Source organism: Thrips palmi, unplaced genomic scaffold, assembly GCF_012932325.1.
Source record: "Thrips palmi isolate BJ-2018 unplaced genomic scaffold, TpBJ-2018v1 HiC_scaffold_18, whole genome shotgun sequence".
In the NCBI taxonomy this organism is placed as follows: Eukaryota; Metazoa; Arthropoda; class Insecta; order Thysanoptera; family Thripidae; genus Thrips; species Thrips palmi.
In genome coordinates, this window is record NW_023144627.1 from 5714539 (window position 1) to 5731283 (window position 16745).

Below are 16745 nucleotides of genomic sequence, written 5' to 3' on the forward strand. Positions count from 1 at the left end.
TCCCTCCTTCGTCCTCGTCCCTTTTCCAATCCACGCCATTCGTTCAAGGAGCGATTTGGTCGTTTTGCAGTCACGCTATGCCACGCCACTGCCACGCCACGCTACCGCACTGCGTCCGACTCCACGCAGCAGCAGTCGTGTCACACAGCAAATCGATGTTCCTCCGGCATGCCAGAAATTCCGCCAAATAGCATCTAAACCCTCGAACATGTTATAAAAATAACAATAACAATGATTTTGAGATGATGATGATGGTGATGATGATGATGATGACGATCATGGTCATCATGATCATCATGATCATCATGATCATCATGATCATGATCCTGATGATGATGATGAGGTATCCTCCACTTCTTACGCAAAGTTCTTCATCATGGCTCTGTGAGTCCGAGAGAGGCAGAAGACGGTTTACCATGCAGTTGGAATTCCTCATAAGCATGGAGGGAGCAAGCCGTAATAAGATGAACGAAACCTGACAAAGAACACGATCATTGTTCGATGACCATGATTTTACGAAGTAAAGGCTTGTCTTGTTGACAAAATTCAACTTGAAACACTTATAAAAATCCATTGAATTTAATTTGTATTAAAACTGAATTCGATGTAGCGTGCTGCTTCCAATGTTTTCCTCGATTAATTTTCCCCATTCATTGTACTCATGAGCCTGATGTTACAGTGCCCCGCCCTTTCATCCTCCGGGCAGACGCCAGTCGTGCAAGAGAGACAAGAAATCAGAGAGGAAGCGACGAATGAGGGAATTTAGCCGGCTAAGCAGAAGGGGCTGGACGGACGCAGCGCCACACACACACAAATATTCTTCTATCTCTCTCTCTCTCTCTCTCTCTCTCTCTCTCTCTCTCTCTCTCTCTCTCTCTCTCTCTCTCTCTCTCTCTCCCCCTCTCGGCGGCGTTCTGCCTGCCGTGTTGTCCCGTCCCTGAAATCCCTCGGGAGGGTTCCCCGGAATGCGTGCCGCTAACATGCCTTTTTGGCGTCCATATTTTTAGCTCTTTCTGTGCGGCGCTGCCTTGGGTGGCAGCCTCTCTGTGTGTGTTTGTGTGTGTGTGTGTGTGTGTGTGTGAGAGAGAGAGAGAGAGTATGTGTGTGTGTGTGTGTGTGTGTGTGTGTGCGTGTGTGCGTGAGCGCGCTTGTACGTACGTGCATTGCCACTGTGTGTATGTGAGTATAATTTAGCATATCCCGGCCGGGGAATGCGATTTGAAAGCGGTTGCTGTTGTGGCAGCATCGATTGACGCCTAGCGTGCACTGCACACCCCGCCGCACCCCGCCGCACCCCACCCCGCCCCGCCCCGCCTCACCCCGCCTCACCCCGCCCCACCCCGCCCCGCAGGCCACGCCACGCCGAAACATGAAATGCGGCCCTCCGAGTGTCACTTTGCTGCGCCGAATGAATTATGAGAGAATGCGCTTGGCTCGTTCAAGTTTCAAAGGTAGCCGCTCGCCCGTCTATTGGGTCCGGGAAAGGCGGGCGCCCCGCCCCGCCTCGGCGTTGCCCCTTATTTCACAGGCTTCATCGCTGCCGTGCCTTTCAAACGGGAAGGCGCGTTTACACTGTCGCTGCAGCACAGTGGGCCAGAAGACCGGTGGAGACGGTCAAAACTCTACACGCGTTTTGAGCCCCAGAGTCGCTAAATGGGACTCGAACCGAACGTGTGACCCCACCAATGAATTGCTTTCCAAACGAGTAATCCATTGGTGGGGTCACACGTTCGTTTCGAGTCCCATTTAGCGACTCTGGAGCTCATAACGCGTCTAGTATTTTGGCTGCCTCCACCGGTCTTCTGGTCCACTGTGTGTAGGACGTTTATAATGTATTTCCAGTTTTTTTTTGGTTGTTTTTGTTTTTAAGTGTGTTGAGTTCAACCTTGGGGAGGTTCACTGTTTGGCGGTTACGTGGTTTACGAACACACGGGGCGATGCTACGTCTGCCTGGGCACGTCCACCCAATTCATCTAGACTCCCACCACCGCCACCGTTTCCCACACTCCGCCCCGCCGCCCCCTCCCACTCCCCCTCCCCCTCCCCCTCCCCCTCCTCTTCCGCACCTTTCCTCGGCCAGGGTCACGAGAGGACATAACAGTTTTGTGGCCAGGGCGATAACAACTAGAAAAGCCCTTATAAAGGGGAGAAAATCGCCTCCTGATGCCCCCTCCCCCACCCCCTCCTCGGAAAGGGTTCCTTCCCCCCACCCCTTCGCCATCGGGGGCTCCGAAGCCCCGCCGGGCCATTCGGCTACTCGCACGAACCTGTAATGAGCAGTGTAGCCAACTTAGTGCGTCGGTGACAGTGATTTAGTCGCACGGAAATGCGTTTGTTTAGTTTTTTTTCGACTGAATTCGGCGCCGCGAGGTTGGTATTTTTATTTTTTCGCTTGGCGCGCGTGACCTGCAAGCGACGCGCCGAGGTGAAGCCACGGCGGAGGTGCACAGGCCACAAAGCATCGTGCAGTGTGTACAACTTGACAACTCCCCTCCAGAAAGTGTTGCCACTACTAGCGAAAAATTTCACAATGCACCAGGTTTGCCAACACCACCCTGGCTCTACAATGTCTGAGATCTCCTTGAGCCGTCGCACAGTGGGGCAGTAGACTGGCGGAGGTGGTTAAAATCCCGGACGCGTTTTGAGCTCCTGAGTCGCTAAACAGTACTCGAACCGAACGTGTGACCCCACCAATGGATTCCCCGTTCGGAGAGCATTCCATTGATGGGGTCACACGTTCGGTTCGAGTCCCATTTAGCGACTCTGGAGCTCAAAACGCGTCCGGGATTTTGACCGCCTCCACCGGTCTTCTGTCCCACTGTGCGGTGCCTAGTAGGCACGCTGACTGCGCAATGGTGCAACGTGGGAATGTTCGATCCTACGTAGTCGGCAACACTTTTTTACGGACTTGGCTGAGGGTACCATCGCCACTGCGCGGCGCGGCACAGCCAGGGCCTTTCTGGACGAAAACTGAAACTGGCGGCTCAACGGAGTCGTTGACCGTTGCCGTAACAAAGGCAGTGGTCTTGATGAAACTGGCTCCTCGAGGTGGAAAGTGCGAGAGAGAGAAAAAGAGAGAGAGAGAGAGAGAGAGAGAGAGAGGAGAGAGAGAGAGAGAGAGAGAGAAAAGAGAGAGAGATGAAAGAGAGAGAGAGAGGAGAGAAGAGGAGAGAGAGAGAGAGAGAGAGAGAGAGAGAGAGAGAGAGAGAGAGAGAGAGAGAGAAGGCGTGCGACGCAGAAGGACTTTGCCCCTCGGGCGCCAAAGAAAAGGCGGCTCTAAAATCGTTATGCATTACAAGTTCCTCGAAGCGCGCAGCCAAAGGAGGGAGGGGCGGGGGAACGGCCGTCGGCGGAACCAGTCGGAGTTTTGGAAAGTGTGTTTTGGAAAGTGGAAACTGTCTGCAGGGTCGGAATCTCACCCGTTGTACCACCCGAAAATGATCTCGCGAACCAAAGCAGTGCCTTCGCACAGTGCGCCAGAAGACCGGTGCGGAAGCGGCTAAAACTCTCGAGGCGTTTTGAGCTCCAGAGTCGCTACACTGAAGTAGAACCAAACGTGTGACCCCATCAGTGGATTGCTCTCTGGACGAGGAATCCATTGGTGGTGTCACACGTTCGGTTCGAGTCCCATTTAGAGACTCTGGAGCTCGAAACGCGTCTAGAGTTCTCGCGGCTGGCGCCGGTCTTCGGGCGCACTGTGCTGCGCCTAAATGCCTCTGTTGTGAAATAAAAATTATTGCAAGTAACAGGAAGAATCCGTGCTTTCAACATCTCATTCTTCGGTCTGGTACCTTCCGGGAATGGTTAAGTGAATAGTTAAAACAAAAGCGCGGATGCGAGTGTGGAAAATGAAAAAAGGAGAAGCTAAGAAAAGGAGAGCCAGGCGGCCGTGGAACAACCGCGGCGGAACTAGGCAGTGAGGAATGGGCGAAAGCAAAGTGTTAAAGGCGAGAGCGCGAGAGCCGCGGAGCAGCGAAGCAGAGAATGAGGGAATCAGAAAGTTGAAGCACGGCAATCCCCAGGTGCCTTGCAACGTCCGTGCTGTGTGCCCCGCCCTCCCCCCCCCCCTCCCCTGCCGCCCCCGCGCGAGACTAGAGGGTGTCGCTTCGAACCTCTGACCCGTGACGGAGCGCGGGGCGTGCCGGGGCGTGCCGGGGCGTGCCTGCATGCACACTGGCGGAGGACTTAACCCACATTGCGTAAGGGCGTCATGCCGCGTAGCGTCAATTCTTTTCATCTTCACTTTTTTTTTCTAATTATATTTTTTTGCTGTGGAGACACTTGGGCGCGGCAGCGCAAACGGCAATTGTGAAGAAAGCCTCGACAGGCCAGTCTTCTCCCTTGACCGCCTTGCGTAGTCTTCAGCGTTTCAAAAAAAAAAAATAAACAAGAAAACATCCCTCAAAGAATGTTTTAAAAGATTTTAAAATCTACAAAATTTAGATGGAATGGAAACACTTAACATTTAAAACTTAGATTAAAACACAAACATACTTAAAATTTGAAAAAAAACTTGAAAATTTAAAAAAGAACTTAAATTTTTTAAAAAAAAAAAAAAAAAACTTGAAAGTTTGAGAGGACGATAGTGAAAATATCATGCAGTGGAGGTGGAAAGAACGACGCCTTCGAATAACTCAGCGACAAATAAATCGCAAGAAAACAGGTGTAGCTGCAACGGCAACGGGACAGACGTGAAAAAGGACCCGGTGAGAGAGAGATGGAGAGAGAGAGAGAGAGAGAGCGAGAGAGAGAGAGAGAGAGAGAGAGAGAGAGAGAGAGAGAGAGAGAGAGAGAGGGTTGGGGCGGTGCGCGGCGCGCATGGCTCTGCGTCCCGGTCTGGGTTCGCAGACGTACAGTGCAGCAGCGTGTAGGGTCAATGCCACCTGGCCGTCTGTCTTTGCCGCACGAGCCCCGGCAAAGCCCGACGGAGCCCGCAGGTGCGACAAGAACAGGTAGCACAAGTCGCGCGGCGCCACATTAAAATGGCCGCGTGATTGCTTGCCCTCTATCCCTCTATCCTGGTCACACCTGCGTACCAGCTCTATCCTCTATCTATCCCCGTCTCGCTCTTTTTGCGGGTTATTGCCGCACCGCGTTTTTAAACCCCCCGTTCGTTACACCGAGTCTCTCTCTCTCTCTCTCTCTCTCTCTCTCTCTCTCTCTCTCTCTCTCTCTCTCTCTCTCTCTCTCTCTAAGCTCACATTCTGTGCAGTTACAAAAAAAAATAGAGTGGAACCTGAGAGCACGGGGAATTTCACAATGGTCAATCTGCGTCGAGAAATCGAAGTGGTCTTCGACAGGCTCGAAAAAAAAGTGGGAAGGGGGTGAGGGGGAGAAAAATGGTGGAAAACGAAAGGCAAGCTCGGCAGGTGGCGTGGCAGGGCTTGCGATAACGCCGATGCCAGAGGGAAGGGGAAAGATGTGGCACGAGAAAGGGGGGAGGGGAGGGGGTGATGTATGGCACATGATTATCCGGGGTTACACCGGCTGGGCGGAGCGCTCCGGGCCCTGACGTGGAGAAGCTGTGAGCTTCGGCATTTCAACGGCAGGTGGCGCCGGTATCGGCCGATACGTCGCGGCGCTGTCGTTTGCGACGCAGAGGGAACAACCGTTCATTGGCGTGACGCAGTGGGCCGGGCTGGAACTCCAGACGCGTTTTGAGCTCCAGAGTCGCTAAATGGGACTCGAACCGAACGAATTACCCCACCAATGTAGGGATGTAAAGGCCGGTAATATTACCGGTAAAGAACGGTATAATACGGTAAAATACCGTATTTTACGGAGACCCCGGTAAAATTGGTATTTTTCGGTAATTTTGAAATATTGACTTATTTGAACTTCTTTAGCTTCCATACGATTAGACAGGACGTGCGGACTGAAAATAGCGCTTCTTTTGAACTCTTGGTTTGTATCTGCTTCTAGTGCCACCCCGTGTACGTGTAAGACGTCTAGCCACTTAAAATTAATGTGAAGTTAATGTTCTCTTCTTTTGCAAAACTTGTGGAAATCAAAATCCATTTACGCGACCCAAATCTCCGAAAGGCAAATCAAAAACCTTTTTTTGTTGCCAAGGTTCATATAATTTTAACTAACTTAAAATTGAAAAGAGGTAAATCTAGGGGTAGATATTTGTTGGCTGAGCGATAGCGAAGCCCGTTACTCAGGTGGGGTTGAAAAGTTTTGTCTGTCTGTCTGTGTGTCTGTCTGTCAGCACTACTCCTCCTGAACGGCTCGGCACACGCGAAATTTCACTATCCTAGCTCAACTGGTTCAGTTTTTTATAGCCGAAAAACACCTGAAAACGGCGAAAAATCGAGTTTTCTGCAGGCAAATGCCTTCCGCCTTGAAAAAGAGGGGGTCAGAGGGCAGAGCCCCCCAGCCCCGACAAGTTGAAAAGTAACAAGGGTCAAGATCTTGTTATCTGTAGATGCAGCATTCCTATCTGGAATAATGGGGGCCTGGGGGCGGAGCCCCCCAGTATGCAACAATTTAGAAGTAACCGACAATGGGCAAGCCATGGCCTGCCGAGAAGGCAGGCTAGCGCCGCAGGCCAAGGTAGGTACGCCAGGCGCGTATTGGAGGAACAGGCAGCGAGACATCGCGAAGCCTGTTACGACAAGACGCGGTCTGGCGTAAACCTACCTTGTTAGAAATTTGAGCTGAAAAGTGTAATGAACATTGGTATGGTTGTTGGACACCTTGCAGCCTTTAAGGAAAAAAGTTTCTTCATGGAATTGAGACAACTTACTTGGATTACGAGAAAAACGGCGCCCGTTTTGTTAATTCTTAAGTATATTTGGGCTGTTAACTTTGCTGCTCTACGCATTTCTTAATCCAGCCCAGTAGGAATAAGTGAAAAGCAGTCAGATTCGAAATTAATTTAGGAGGGTCTAGTGGGAGAATAGTTCATATTTTTGACCCACAGGGTCTTTCGTCCTTGTCTATTTCAAATATGCGACATTGTCCTTGAGTCATGATGGTTTGCAACCATGTTTGGAACGATGCGGCCGATAATTAATGATACACCCTCACCCAAATGAACCTCTTTTCCCCCTATTTCCTAAGAAGAACCACAGTTACTTCTTTGAGTCAAGAAAAATCAATTTTACCCAATTTTACCGTATAATACGGTAAAATACCGTATTTTACCGTAATTTACGTAACTTTGAATCTTACCGGTATTTTTGCATCCCTACACCAATGGATTGCTCTTCGAACGAGCAATCGATTGGTGGGGTCACACGGTCGGTTCGAGTCCCATTTAGCGACTCTGGAGCTCAAAACGCATGTAGAGTTTCGGCCGCCTCCACCAGTCTTCTGGCCCACTGTGCGTGTTTTCTTCAGGCGGCCCGCTTTAAAGTGGAGGGGGAGCGCTGCCACGGATCCCTTCCGCCGGGCGAGGAATCCGAACCGAAAGAACCGCGCCCTGCGCCCTTCCGCAGATGGGGCCTCGGAACACAGAAGCGACCTCCGTTCTCCCTTCCACCACACTGCGGCCAAACGCCAAACAGCACTCGAATCCGACAACAGTGGAGCGAACTACTCGTCGATTGGTGCCGTGGTGCTGTTTCTCCCTCTAGAAACGTCCAAAGTGTCGGCTGGAACAGGCCTTCTCGCAAAAGCTTGCTTTCGGCCACTCCACTGCCACCCTATGCATGTATGCCGTTTGCCTGATTCTCCGAATCGTTTTGCTGCGCGCGGTCCGCAGAGACCGACCAGCACTACGGATGCCCTTTGAGAGCCGCCTGGCGCCCCAAATCTACGCTATCGAGGATGAATGCATCAAAGCCTCATGTTTATTTATAATTCCGGAGCGTAATGTGATAGATTTCTATCCGGAATGCCCGTTTCGGTTCCGGGCAGACATTGTCGCGCGCTGACTTTTACTGCTTCGTTTCGATGGTTTCCAGCCGGGTGACTGACCTCGCGGTCTCTGCCGGGCCACAGTGGGCCGGAAGACCGGTGGAGGGGGCCAAATCTCCAAACGCGTTTTGAGCTCCAGAGTCGCTAAGCAGGACTCGAACCGAACGTTTGACCCCGCCAATGGATTCCTCGTTCGAAGAGCAATCCATTGGTGGGGTCACACGTTGAGTTCGAGTCCCATTTGGCAACGCTGGAGCTCGAAACGCGTCTAGAGTTCGGCCGCCTCCACCGGTCTTCTGGCCCACTGTGTGGTCAATTTACACCGAAATTGAATTTGGAAGCCCGCATCGGAAAATTCCTAAACGGAAAATTTAGAATTGACCTGCCGGCTGGCTTATGAGAAGTATCGTTGTTTTTTCCCGCACGGTTTTCCGGACGCCAGTTTCCTGTTAAACAAGGGCACGCTTGGACGAGAAGTACATTTATTCTCCAACAGGCCGGCGCTGCGACACAGCTGTGTGGGCGGACGGGTGTGGAAGGGGCTGAAACGGCGTGAGAGGAGGCAACATCCAACACACCCTCACAGTAAAGTTACGAGTGCGCCCAACTTCCGAATCACCGTTCTTCCGGTCCGAGCAACACTTCCGGTTTCCGGCCTCACTCCTTGTCTGTCACGTGACGCCAGAGACGAGTGTCTGTCCTGGAGGATGAATTAAATTGTTGTAATTCATGATTCGATAACCAACCCATTATCAAACTTTCCTGCGTAGTTTGTGATTTATGATCCGACAACCACAGAAAAAGCACACTGATCAGATCAAACTTGCCTGCACCCTCACTTGTGAAGTCAAATCAAGTGGATTCTTTTGTTGGAAGGGTGAATTCACCTTAGAGAATTCGCATCACCAGGTATTTGGAAAGTTTACGTGCGAATTCAAGCCCCTCTTGCTTTTCCACGCACCTTTTTAGCACTGTGGGGGCGACTAGCGAATACACACCAACAAGGCCTCCCCCTCCCCCCCCTAACCTCCCAGCACCCTGTCACTGCCTTCCTGATTATGGCGCGATGTGCTTTTATAGCCCGGTGTAAAACTAGCAAGGCCCACTTCAGTACGTGTAAAACGAACACTGCCGAGAAAGGGCGCCGGATTTGCCCCACGTGCTGAAATGGGTCAACGCAAGATAGCGGGATACACGCCACTGTAATCGCTCGGCAAGTAAGACAATATTTTAAAATAAAAGCTGAAAATCAAGCTAAGTTTTCAACGTTTTCAAGGTAAATAAACTGAACCAGAGTAAATTACTATCACGTCGTACCTGCTTCCTTTTTTTTTTTTCAAGGAAAAAAAAAATTAAAATGAAAGTGAGTGCTTGCTTGGATGCATTTGTTGCGTTTCGCAGGGCAGTTTGCGCGGTTGGCAGCGGTGGGGGTTTGCTGCAGGCCGGTCTTATGGGGCGCGCGTGCCAATGGGGCCCCTTTTCGCTCTGTCCGCTTGCCGCGGCCCCGGCCTGGTCCCGGCCAGGCCCGCCGCAAAGGACGTGATTCCACCGACAAACATGGACACGACGAGGCGCACACTGCAAACGTCGCCACAGTGCACCAGAAGACCCGTGGAGGCGGCCAAAACTCTGGACGCGTTTTGAGCTCCAGAGTCGCTAAATGGGACTCGAACCGAACGTGTGACCCACCAATGGATTGCTCTCCGAACGAGGAATCCATTGGTGGGGTCACACGTTCGGTCCGAGTCCTATTTAGCGACTCTGGAGCTCAAAACGCGTCTAGAGTTTTGGCCGCCTCCACCGGTCTTCTGGCCCACTGTGCGTCGTTCTGCTTAACAAACGTTTGCCTTCCCTTTTCCTTTTCGCCGTTTGCATTCTTCCTTCCCGCTGCGCGACAAACACCAAAAAAGAAAAGCCTGCAGACACATGACGCAAGGCGTCGCATCGCGTCTGACACTCGGAGAATCGAACGAAGCAGAGATTGGTCTTAAAAAAAAGGGCCACGCTGTGAAGTTTTTGCACAATCTGGTACGTGTCTCACACAATTTTAAACATGCGGAGTTCTTTCGCACCTCGTGCCAAAATTGCATACCAACTTTGATGAAAAATTGCGTGAGACCTCGGACAAAAATTGTACAAAGGAATTTAGAGTGTGAAACGACGACACTGTTAAAAAAAATCTGAAAATTCAGACCACTTTTGTCAGACTTGGTGGTCTGAATCTATTTTTCAGACTTGTTTCAGACTGCTTGTCTGAAAATTTTGCCTTCCGGTATGAAAATTGCGACCTGATCGTCTCAGAACCTGAATTCAGACCAGCGCAGTCTGAAAATTTAGATGGTTAAGTCTGAAAATTCAGACCAACCCAAGATTTCGTTTGTCCGCTAGATGGCGCGCATGTTGTGGAACATACCTACTTCTGTTTAAAAGGCTTCTAATGTGAAAATATATTGGTTCAAAAGTTCCGAATTGATAGGACTTAATCGGCCATATGAGAACCATTCTCTGCAGCAAGATTTATCTCCCTAATATGGGTGGAAGTTGAACAATTCACATTCTAATTTACCTCTCGCGGGTGGCTCCGTGTCGCCATTTCCTTGGGTGCCACAGGCCGGCCTCTCGAGAGTCAGGGAAAAGGACAGAGGACCTTCTCCCTCATCACAATTTTTACTCAATGTTGTCCTCTCTGGAGGTTCACACACACCTGAGATTCTTTCTATGTCATATTGAATATGTCACGAACCTTAAAGTTCACAATCTTCGTACAGGACTGAATTTTCAGACCACCAAACTCTTAAATGTAAGACTCTCGAGTTCTGAATTTTCAGACCATCTAAATGGTCTGAATTTTCAGACCTCAAGTCTGTTAATAACTTCTTACCAATTTGGTCTGAATTTTCAGACTTTTTTTTAACAGTGGAGTAACAAAGGGGGCCCTATGCTGAGATGAGTTTGACCATAAGCAGAGCGCGTGTTGCTCATTAAAATGCATTTAAAGATGATTGGAAGTTAAGCGTAGAAATTGTCTTTTCCTTTTTTTGCGGATGAGGCCCTCCGCTACAAAATTGTTTCCCATAAGTGGGATAGGGGGATAAAGAAAGGAAACAGAAATAGAGAGGAGACGGGGCAGGAATATGAGGTAAGTAAGGAGGGGGGGAGGGGGGGGGGGAGAGCCCCTTGGCCTGCCGCTCGGCCTTGACGTAGTCTGCAGGGAGGGTCGAGGTTGGGGCGCGGGGTTTGGCCCGTGGTTTTCTCCGAGATCGTGACGTGCCTTGAAGAGCGAGGTGCTGAGCGGCAAATGAGACTCGATGTGTGTCGGCCTCTCGGAGGGGCGTGGCGAGGGGGAGAGAGGGGGGGGGGGACGCTTCCGATGAAGTATACCAGTGTGTTGGGAGCCACACCAGAAGCCCTTTCACCGACACACAGTGGGCCAGAAGACCGGTGGAGGCGGTCGAAATCCCGGACGCGTTTTGAGCTCCAGAGTCGCTAAATGGGACTCGAACCGGACGTGTGACCCCACCATTGGATTGCTCTCCGAACGAGGAATCCATTGGTGGGGTCACACGCTCGGTTCGAGTCCTGTTCAGCGACTCTGGAGCTCAAAACGCGTCTAGAGATAAAGCGCCTCCACCGTTCTCCTGGCCCACTGTAAACTGGGTCGCGTTTCGCCCGGATGATTGGCCTCCCGAACCAAACGGCCCCAAAAACCGCGACCGCTTGTTAAAGTCCGCCTTGCTGGTCCCTCGCTTCCTGAATATTGCCCCAGCATCGTCTCGAAGCCTGGCCAGGCCCTGGCCACACGGTGCCGCATGAGAAATTGCTCTGTCCTTGTCAGGCGCCATACTTTCCGTTCAGCCCCCACCCCCTTCCCGCCCTGACCCTGGTCCCCACCACCTTGTGCATAATAAATACTCATTTGCTGGGCCATGCTGCCGGCCTGGAGCCTGGTCCAAGCCTGGTCGCCGGGTCCCGGTACAAAGCCATTTTTATGCTTGTTCCTCTTGGTTAGGTCACCGCCCATGCCTCCGCCAGGCTGCTCGGGACCCTTCCACTTTTTTTGTGTGTGACAAAAAGCCTCCTTTTCTCTCTCGTCTTTTTTCCCCTTGCCTCTACTTGCGTCAGGCCCTTCTTATAGCCCCCACCTAATTAAACTAATAGTCGGGCGTTAGGCCAAGTGCCGCGGGCCGCGCCGCCTCGGCCCCGCCAATCACGCTGCAGACTTATTGGTGGCTGGGAGGCGGGTTCATCTCGCTCTCACCTTGAAAGGGCGACTCGCCGCCGCACAGTGGGCCAGAAGACCGGTGGAGGCGGCCAAAACTCTAGACGCGTTTTGAGCTCCAGAGTCGCTAAATGGGACTCGAACCGAGCGTGTGATCCCACCAATGGATTGCACTCCGGACGAGGAATCCATTGGTGGGGTCACACGCTCGGTTCGAGTCCTGTTTAGCGACTCTGGAGCCCAAAACGCGTCCGCCTCCTCTGGTCTTCTGGCCCACTGTGCGCCCGTGAGGCAGCCTTCTTTTTAGTGGACTTGACTAACACGGCGACGCCACCTGAAAATCTCGTTAGTCGGCCGCTTTTCCTGCTTTTCCGCGCATCGCGCCGAGCATCGCGCCCTGCCGCGCGACGCAGCGACTTGAATTGAATTCCATTCCTCTTCCCGAAAGTTTGTTCCCGTGCAGCAGGCTGGCAGGAGGCTGGCTGGCGGCACACAGTGGGCCAGAAGCCGGTGGAGGCGGCCAAAACTCAAGACGCGTTTTGAGCTCCAGAGTCGCTAAGTGGGACGCAATTCGAACGTGTGACCCCACCAATGGGTTCCTCGCTCGGAGGGCAATCCATTGGTGGGGTCACACGTTCGGTTCGAGTCCCATTTACCGACTCTAGCGCTCAAAACGCGTCCAGAGTTTTGGCCGCCTCCACCGGTCTTCTGGCCCACTGTGCCCCGCCCGGCCAGGCCTCCTCAAACTTGAACTTGTCAACGCCGAGCCAGTGACGTCACTCCGGAAATCGCTCCGCGCCGCCAAGTTTGATTTTAACAATAACAGCGACTTGCCTTGCGCCGAGTGCAGCGAGCAGACCCGAGCCGAGCGCCAAACGATAATTAATCGAATCGAGAATCGATAATACTTCACCGCTTTGCTCCTCTCTAAACTGGAAGCAGAGCACACTGCGAAATGTTCAAGTGGCCTGCCAATTCGTGCACTCGTTGTACGCGTCCGGCCTACACTACACTGAGAATCCAAACGCTATAAGTATTGCGCCAATTGGTGCAATGCATTTGAAGACGTTTTCATTGCACTTCACGTGCAAAGCCTTCCCATGCATAAGCATAGGGCATTTTCGAGACGCATTGCACTTCAGGTGCAATATGGCCATGGCATCCCACGCATGGTGCAATATCTCAATGCATTGCACCACACGTGCTATAATCATAGCTTTTGGAATCTCAAGTAAATCCCACGCACTTGGATTCACTGTGTTCACAATGAACGCCAACGTTTACTCATTCACAAACTATGCATGTTATGACCGTCACCGATTTAACACAACAAAACGTGGGAAGACTTCCAGCTTCCCCCTCCATTTATTTTTATGCGCACCCGTCATGTGAAGCGCTGTTCACTGTTTTCAGCTCACACGCCACTCGCGCCTCTTTAGCTGCATTTGCATTGCTGTGTGCAAACAATTCGGCCAACTGTGTCCGCCCGTTTTCCGACGTTCGCCGCGCAAAGTAATGGCTTTTATCATGCTGTCTTGTGTTTTCATTTTTCATTTTTGTTTTAAAGAACGAATCCCGCGTGTTCAGCTGCCCGATGCGGCGTGGCCGCGTCGCACAGTGGGCCAGAAGACCAGTGGAGGTGGACAAAACTCTGGACGCGTTTTGAGCTCCAGAGTCGCTAAATGGGGCTAGAAACGAACGTGTGACCCAGCCAATGGATTCCTCGTACGGAGAGCAATCCGTTGGTGGGGTCACACGTTCGGTTCGAGTCCCATTTAGCGACTCCGGAGCTCAAAACGCGTCCAGCGTTTCGTCCGGCTCCACCGGCCTTCTGGCCCACTGTGCGTCGCCCGCTTAATTTGAATGTCTTTTGGCGCGCGGGGTGTTGACCCATTCGACGCCCTTATCGCTGTGCGTGCGAGCGAGACGGACATATAGAGAGAGCGCGACAATGCTTGCTTTGTCCCCTTTGTTTTCGCCATTGTTTCGTCGCCTGTTTGCGTCTCGCTTGGTCTGTCGCAATCAGTAAATAACGGAGAAAGAAGGGGTGGCGAAAAACAGACGGACAAACAGTCTGCTATCCAACCTGGAGGGAGGGGGAAAGTTGACTTTCTTTCTCATTTTGTTTTTTTGTTTTTTCGGAACTGCTTTTCTTTTTTCTTATCACCTAAACTTTTTCTAAAATTTAGTATGGGTGGCACTCTTTAATGAGACATCTGAAAATACTCTTTCATCGTAAATATTTCCAATTGTTTTCTGGATCAATTCTCCAATCAAAACCTTTTGGACAAACACAAACACGCACACACACAGACACACTCACAGGGACGAAACATTCCCCGCCCGTGACTGCCAGAGAGAGATTCAATCTGGCCTGCGACGCAGAGCGCACAGTCTCTCGGACGCGACACGGCACCCGGTGGGCCAGACGACCGGTGGAGGCGGTCGACATCCCGGACGGGTTTTGAGCTCCAGAGTCGCTAAATGGGACTCGAACCGAACGTGTTACCCCACCAATGGATTGCTCTCCGAACGAGGGATCCATTGGTGGGGTCACACGTTCGGTTCGAGTCCTGTTTGGCGACTCTGGAGCTCAAAACGCGCGAAGAGCTTTGGCCGCCTGCACCGGTCTTCTGGCCCACTGTGGGCAGGGACCCTGGCAGGTAGGCCGCGGCGCGACACTGCTGCTTGGCGGGCCGGCCTACGCTCGGCTTGGCGGGCGCTCCGTGACGTAGTCGGACGGAACTCGGAGAGTGGAAGGAAGCCGCTGCCTTCTGACAGTGCTCTCGGCGTGCTCTTGGCCACGATCCTCGACTCGGCAGCCGACTCTCCTTCGTCGCTCTGTCTCTCTCGCACCCGGACGGCACGCCCCACGAGTGCGAGAGAGACAGAGCGACTCTCAGTCTGCAGGCCGGCGCTACTCGTTGCGTCATCGCAAACGGCTTGCGCTCCGCCGGCGACTCGGCGAGGAACGAGCGTGGGTTTCCGGATTTCCAGGAATGTCGGCCGATTCCCGAGAGGTGGTTTTATTATGCACCTGACAGGGTGCGACACAGCGGCACACTGTGAGTGGATTGGTGCGCACCTTCAGTCTCAGGCAGATAATTGAAACAACTGATCAATTTTTTTCTCCTGCACATTTCGATAAAGTTCATTATTACCATCAACTTTGACCTCTTTCGTTAAGTGCCTTTTGGAAAACTATCTCAAAGAATCAAGTAAAACTTGAAACAGAAAATTTTAGAAACTAGGAAAACTTGTTTATTTACGTCAGAAAGTCTCCGACGATAATACGACGCAACAACGGGGAGTGTAAGTAGGACTTAAGGATTGTTCTGCGAGTATTTTCTTTCCATCTCGTGGCGCCTAACAAAACAGTTGAGGATTCTGCTGCTGGCTCAGCTGGCGTGCAGGTGAGTGGTGAGTCGGTGGAGTCGGGCAACCTCCGACCCACAGTGGGCCAGAAGACCGGCGCAGGCGGCCAAAACTCTAGACGCGTTTTGAGCTCCAGCGTCGCTAAGTGGGACGCAATTCGAACGTGTGACCCCACCAATGGGTTCCTCGCTCGGAGGGCAATCCATTGGTGGGGTCACACGTTCGGTTCGAGTCCCATTTACCGACTCTAGCGCTCAAAACGCGTCCAGAGTTTTGGCCGCCCGCGCCGGTCTTCTGGCCCACTGTACAACCCCCTCCCCGAACCCGCTCTTTCCACGCATCCCCTTCCCCCTCCCCTCTCCGTCCCGACCCGGTTGACCTCTGCAGTCTAGGGCGACCCATATCTGCTCTCGCACTCGGGAAAAAGTTGGGTGTCCGCAGGGGCCGCCATGCAGTGCAGGTCCAGAAGATAAAGCAGTGTGGAGCGGCACCCTGGTGGCATGCACTCAAATAACTAACGCGAAAATGGGGAAGCATGGCGACAGGCCGGGCCCTCCTCGCGATGCCAAGTCGTCACACTGAGAATGAAAAAGTCATGATCAATACCCTATTTTGGGCAAGGCAAATTTTGGGCGAGGAATTTTCAGGAAAAGGGTGATTCCCCGCACCATGGACCTTTAGGTGAGGAAACTTTTCTCACCCAAATTTGGGCGAGGAAAATTTCCTCACCCAAATTTGGGTAATAAAGAATTCCTCACCCAAAATTTTAGTCATGATCATGACTCTTTCATTCTCAGTGCACAGCGGACTCAAAACGCATCCAAAATCTTAGTCGCGTTTTGAGCTCCAGAGTCGCTAAATGGGACTAAAATCGAACGTGTGATCCCACCAATGGATTCCTCGTGCGGAGAGCAATCCATTGGTGGGATCACACGTTCGGTTTGAGCCCCATTTAGCGACTCTGGAGCTCAAAAGGCGTTTCGAGTTTTGGCCGTCTCCACCGGTCATCTGGCCCACTGTGCATCATGTGTTTAAATCGATCCCAACACGATGAATTTCGAGTCCGAATGAGGTCCTGCCTGGCTGGGCTGGCCTTCCGGCATGGCCGCTGCGGGCGTCTCTTGACAGTGTCGCGGTTCGGAGTGCCCTTGTAGTTCCGACCGGGCGGTGAATAAATGCATCGGCAAAACGCTGTCATCAATATTCAACGCCGGTGCACGGCAGCCGATGAGCCCACGAGATAAAACACACAAACACAACGACACAGCCGCGGCGGCCGCGTTATCTG

General features: G+C 52.1%; 1 protein-coding gene across 1 annotated transcript in view; it reads left to right on the forward strand.

The window, feature by feature from the left end:
• The first annotated feature begins 278 nt into the window (after nucleotides 1–278).
• LOC117644646 (GDNF family receptor alpha-2-like) overlaps nucleotides 279–16745 on the forward strand; it is a 72020-nt gene continuing 55553 nt past the window's right edge. Inside the window, exon 1 of the mRNA XM_034384256.1 lies at nucleotides 279–456. Coding sequence (XP_034240147.1) covers nucleotides 279–456 — 178 coding nt within the window. The remainder of the gene's footprint in view (nucleotides 457–16745) is intronic.